General features: G+C 41.8%; 1 protein-coding gene across 1 annotated transcript; it reads right to left on the reverse strand.

The window, feature by feature from the left end:
* Window positions 1–3,559: 3,559 nt before the first annotated feature.
* slc35c1 (solute carrier family 35 member C1) lies at window positions 3,560–5,089 on the reverse strand. The gene is made up of 2 exons (XM_056279341.1): window positions 4,536–5,089; window positions 3,560–4,113 (listed from the first exon to the last, which is right to left on the reverse strand). Exons 1-2 carry the CDS (start codon window positions 5,053–5,055, stop codon window positions 3,560–3,562), a joined length of 1,074 nt encoding a protein of 357 aa, XP_056135316.1. The 5' UTR covers window positions 5,056–5,089.
* Between the last annotated feature and the right edge of the window lie 736 nt (window positions 5,090–5,825).

Genomic DNA, 5,825 nt, shown 5'->3' on the forward strand with positions numbered 1-5,825 from the left:
TTATCCACTTCCAACAGTCTCGCAGTCTATTGGCTGCAAATCCGTGTATGCAAGCGTAAGAGGGCGCATCCCTTATTTCCATTGGCTGCTCAACACGTGTAGTCGACACCTCCTTGTCACGTTCCTCGTGTGTGTTTACAAAACAAGAAATAGAAAAAATTGCAGATTAAAAACAGTCACGTCAGCCCTCAACTATCTGACTGAGTGACGATTTGGGGTTGGTCTTTTATTGGACGTTATGTGCTTATTACGGGTGAGACACTTGAAATGACCTGAGATAGCACCTTATCGGGAGAGCTAGTTGTGTAGTTCTTATCACGTCCACCCGAGAGTTGCGTCTACGCGCCTTTCGACAAGAATCGTCGAAGTTCGCCCCAGTGTTTTGTACAATCTTTGAAAGAAAGGAAAAGAAGGGGCAGTGTGTTGATAAGTTGTCTCATGTCGCAGCTTTGCCTGTCTGCTCGTTGTCTCGCACACTCGCTAATCCTTACTGTAGTCTCCTTTATCGCAGAGCCCGTGTTGAGCCACCGGTGATTTTTATATAAGCGTGTACATCAGTTTTATATAAGGTGCAAGTTGCAGCACCATGTGGCAAGAGATTGCATGTCAGCGCTGCAGTGCAAATTGCGCCAGAAGTTCAGTAGGCTACAATATAAATGACCTGCGCCACAGAATTCACTTTTTTAAAATCTTATATTCAATTCTAGTATCGAGACAGACATTTCACCATGTTCTTACAATGCACACGTTTCAGTAACGCATGAAGCAAACGTCGTTTAGACCTATTCCTATGAATACTGATAAATGCAAATAGCTTTCAACAATTAACTCGGTTATCGTTTGTTTATTCAGTTTATTTCGGCAAATGACCCCATGATACTGATCCCAGAACAAGTTACATTGGCTGTGCTCTATCTCCACCGCACAAAGCCGGGACAAGGCTCCAATTACAGATGAGCCACACGATCTCATTATACAGTAACTGAGAACATCGCCCTGTGTTGTGTCTCTGAAACACACGCCTCTGCTGTAGCTGACCGACTAGTCCTCACTTATTTCTGTAGCCTATATTAACCTGTTCAGGGCAACATTGTGATTTCTTCTAGAAACAAGTGTGCCTAGCCTGCATCTCTAAACAAATCTGGGTTCGTTGTGCGTGGGAAGTAAAAGTGGGTTCCCAAAATGGGCTCTGGGGTCGCTGAAGGGATCCTAAATATTTAAGGGTCCACTTGTTTTTAAAGGAGAATCAGATGTCCTCATAAGGCCTGCCAGACCTGTGGGAGCCTTTGTCATCTATACAGCTCCCACTAGCCGTTTTTCAATGTACTCATGAATTTTCCATTTTGATTTGATTCTCTTGGCGTCAACCTTTCTCGTTGATTCCTCAGTACAGGGATCGACAGGCCTACTCTGATCACATGTTTATCGAAAGGCTTAATGATTTCCATCCCATGTGGTCGGTCTCTGAAGACAGGAAAACATTGCCAGATGGGTTTCGTTTCCCCACATTCCCTCCAATTACTTGTTCTCAGTACTTGGGCGTGATAAAGGGACGCCACTTATAGACGTTTATGGTTTAATAGCGCCACCCAGTGTTTCTTCCCGGTAAGCGTCGACCAGCCTGTGGCTATCGTCAGGGAATTGCTGCAGCTTTCAAAGCAGGAGGTACGGGTATAGGAAGACAACACAAAACCTACTTTTCAAGTCAGTTTTCTACATGTGGTACACCAACTGTGGTTTCAAGCATGACATCTGGCCACAATCACACCTTTAAGAAAATGAAATCCCTTAACTTGCCCATTAAACTTTGAAAGCCTTGCATTATTTTTGGGAAGTGTATTAAAAATAACCCTGAGCAGAAATATGAGGTAGAATTTTATTTCAATGTATTTTTCACCTGGTGTTTTTCCATTTAAATTTAATATTTTTTAATAGTAATTAATTTATCATTAATGAGTTTATTCAATATTTAATTTTACAATATTCCCAATTGCATCAAGTACTACCTTAGGGAAAATAAACGTTTCAATGGCGATTTAAATGTTTGGGAGTTACTGCAGTAATAAATCTAATAACTACCACTCTAGTAACTAGGTATAAGTAAGTATACAGTCATGCAAAATATAATGCAAACATATAATCACACTGAACACAAACAGAATGAACATCAAATGCTGAAGGCCCATAGGTGACCTGCCTTGCTCAGATGTCCAATTTCTGTAAACTTTTCATGAAATGCAAATTTATTTTGAAAAGTAGACGCCTCTAAAATTAAATGTATTCATAGGAGAAAATAAAATCTCAGTACAACACTTATGAAAGTATTTTTTTAGGTTTTGATCATAACATGAAAGGCCTTTCTTGGTGTAAATACTAAAAATGCACAATAGACACAAAATGTACTTAACCTGAAACTATTTTTTATCAAGCTACCATTGCAAGACAATGACATATATACATCTGATGCCTTTTTTGTGGAGTATGATATACAATATGATAAAAAAAAGTTTACAAACATTTTTTCTATTCCTTCACATGACAGATGCCCTCAAATAAATAAACATATGGCTTTTTAAATTAAAAATGGGCTACATTGTTAATTCTTAACCTCCTAGTCCCAACTACATGAGAGGCTGCCAGTCCCTCACAGGGCTGACATACACACATTCACACGTAGGGGCAGTTTAGTACAGCCGATTCACCTGACCTACTTGTCGTTGGACTGTGGGAGGAAACCGGAGCCCCCGGATATATCCATCCATCCATCCATCCATCCATCCATTGTCTTAACCGTTTATCCTGCTCTCAGGGTTGCAGGGATGCTGGAGCCTATTCCAGCAGTCATTGGGTGGCAGGCGGGGAGACACCCTTGACAGGCCGCCAGGCCATCACAGGGCCGACACACACACACACACACACACACACACACACACACACACACACACACTCATTCCTAGGGACAATTTAGTACCGCCAATTCCCCTGACCCACACGTCTTTGGACTGTGGGAGGAAACCGGAGCCGCCGGAGGAAACCCACGCAGACACGGGGAGAACACGCAAACTCCACACAAAGGACGACCCGGGATGACCCACCAAGGTTGGACTACCCTGGGGCTCGAAACCAGGACCTTCTTGCTGTGAGGCGACCGTGCTAACCACTGCACCACCGTGCTGCCCACAAGACAAATATCTTAGTTGAAAGTTATTTTCATAGTTGAAAGAAGGCCTATAATAAAAGTAAATGTTCTTTTAAATAACAAAGCCATCAGTATGTGGCATAAAATCTTAACCCTTAACAAGTCAAAATATATAAAACCACCCTTAAACAACACCCTTAAAACTAACCTGAAGTCACAGCAGCCAAACAAGTGGAATCCATGGAATTATAGATCCCAAAGTCAGCCATATACTGAATGTCTGCATCATTTCATACAATATACAGATTCAAATGAATACCAAGATCTTTTCTCAGGGTTACAATTTCAGAATGCAGCCAGCATTCCCAACTTGAAACCCTGAGAAAAGATTGCATGGTTGCATTCCCAAGCTGTCTTTTTTCATGGAAGTAGTTTTTCCTTGGTAGTAGTGTCCTGGGAATTTTGGATCTTCTTCATTTCTTGGCTTTTGACCCAAGTGTAGGCAGATGAGCCAAAGAGTACCATCATGTTACTGGTCCACCACAGCATGCTCTTACTAGAGGAGTTATAAACCACAGCAATGACAGTCTGCGCGCAGGCCTTTGCTGTCCCAGAGACATTGTGTGTGAGAGGGCTGGTGTATTTTATCTGGAGGCCTGTGACATAGCCTATAGCAAACCCAAACACTCCTCCAAGTGTCATCATGCCCCAGAAGGTTGGATCCGCTAGGCGACTGAAGCTGGCCATATGTCTAATTTCACCAAATATTAGGATAAGCGGAAGGAAAAGGACGCAAGCATTTACATTATTGTAGAAGGACAGCTTCCAGATGTTTTCATCAACTGCTGACATGACCTTCTTTGTGTAGATCGCATTGAGAGAGACGCAGGCACTGGCCAGTACCCCAAAAAAGACACCAGACCAAGAAAGGGACCCTGCCTCACCTTCTTGATCCACACCAAGCCAGAATCCACCTGTGAAACAAAGAAAAAACAAGAGATCAAAATCAAAAATACATAATGCAGCCCATAAGATGTGCTGAAATAATTTTGATAGATTTTATTCATGATCTTCTTGATTCATGATCTTCTTGATTCATGATCTTCTTTGATAGATCTTATTCATGTACAATCATCAGATACATTCTCAGAGACAATGGGTTATCTAAAAGTTAAAAAAAATGCGTTAGTCCAAAAATACTTTATTCACTCCACCTAAAATACATAGTTTACCACGTGTGTGGATGTAAGGCATGGCATATCTATACAATGCAGTACTCTAAAATATTTGTGTGCAGCCTATTACAACTTATGCAATGCGTTACTATACAAACTTCGAGTATCACAAATTCACTGATTAAAGAACGAGGAAGGAAACATAAAATGGTGAAACCTACCGAGAATGACTAAACAGCACAGTAGCGCTTTGAATGACGTGATCTGCTTAAGAATCACGTATGATAACAGCACATTAAAAACTGTACTAAGGGAACGACCAACAGTGTAAAAAGCAACTCCGACATATTTAAGACACAAGTTGTTAAAGGTGATCATGCTGATGAACACAATGGACAACGGCAGGACTTCTCGGGAAATCTTCAAATCAAATTTGAAAGAGGGGAAGTTGAATACTCTGGGGCACAAGTTGGATAAGAGCTGCATGACCCAACATAGTGCCACAGTCACCAGGCACTGGTAAAATGTCACAAATAATGGTGCATTCAAGTCACGATTGTCCAACAAATAATTGTTGAGGAAAACCATTGTGATCGAAATGAACCAGTATAGTGCAACAACAGCCGCTATTCTCAGAGCACGGAGTAGGAAAGTCTCTCCGTGTCCGTCTTGACTCATTGAGTATGCACCGGAGAGGGCCATCCTGAGGATATGTGCACGCTTTAGCTGTATCCTATTCATGGCTGGAAGAAAAAAAATAGAAGGCGAGCCTAAGCTGATAAAATCGCTACATGAAGGTTAACTAGACTGAAATGTAAAGTAAAACTGTAGCTCCCGAGTAACAGACTGCAACGAGACAGACCCTCTTCCTGGGGAAAGCCACCGTAGACATTCTCTCGAAAACCACGTGATTAGACGACAGCGCAGACCTCTAAACTAATACCTTGCGTTCACCCCAAACTTAACCACTTCATCTATGGTTGCCAGCATTGCTGTGGTGAGTGGATTGCAGGGGAAGTTATGTAATGAAATAAGTATGAACTGCAAGTGAAAATCGAGTTTAGCGCGAAAACACTTAAAGTCGTATTTGTTTGCCACTGCATGAAAAACCTCCCTCTCCGGTCACATGGCTTCTGACAGAATGTCCGGGGAAGCGCCTCTCTTCCGATTACGTCACTACTTCCTGGCTGCAGTCTAGCGAGTTTTAAAGTGAAACAGGGAGAGTCTAGGGCTTTACATTTGCTTTTGTTATAACTCCAGAGTCTTTTGTTATCATAAATCTGCTGAATATATATATAGCGTTTTTTCCGAAACCGTCAATGGTGTTATAAGTGCTAAACTCATGAGGAGCGGATATACTCACTGGATACACACACACACACACACACACACAAACAAATATATCCATTGAGTCAAGTGTGTGTGTGTGTGTGTGTGTGTGTGTGTGTGTGTGTGTGTGTGTGTGTGTGTGTGTGTGTGTGTGTGTATTCAGTGAGTCAGGTAAATTCATC

The sequence above is a fragment of the Lampris incognitus genome, chromosome 4 (assembly GCF_029633865.1).
Source record: "Lampris incognitus isolate fLamInc1 chromosome 4, fLamInc1.hap2, whole genome shotgun sequence".
Taxonomy (NCBI): domain Eukaryota; kingdom Metazoa; phylum Chordata; class Actinopteri; order Lampriformes; family Lampridae; genus Lampris; species Lampris incognitus.

What these genes read in the sequence shown, in the direction of transcription:
- slc35c1 (XM_056279341.1), bottom strand. Translation starts at nt 5,055, where the DNA reads ATGAATAGGATACAGCTAAAGCGTGCACATATCCTCAGGATGGCCCTC. An exon ending in GTGCTGTTTAGTCATTCTCG is followed by an intron (nt 4,114 to 4,535) that starts GTAGGTTTCACC and finishes TTTGTTTCACAG; the next exon opens with GTGGATTCTGGCTTGGTGTG.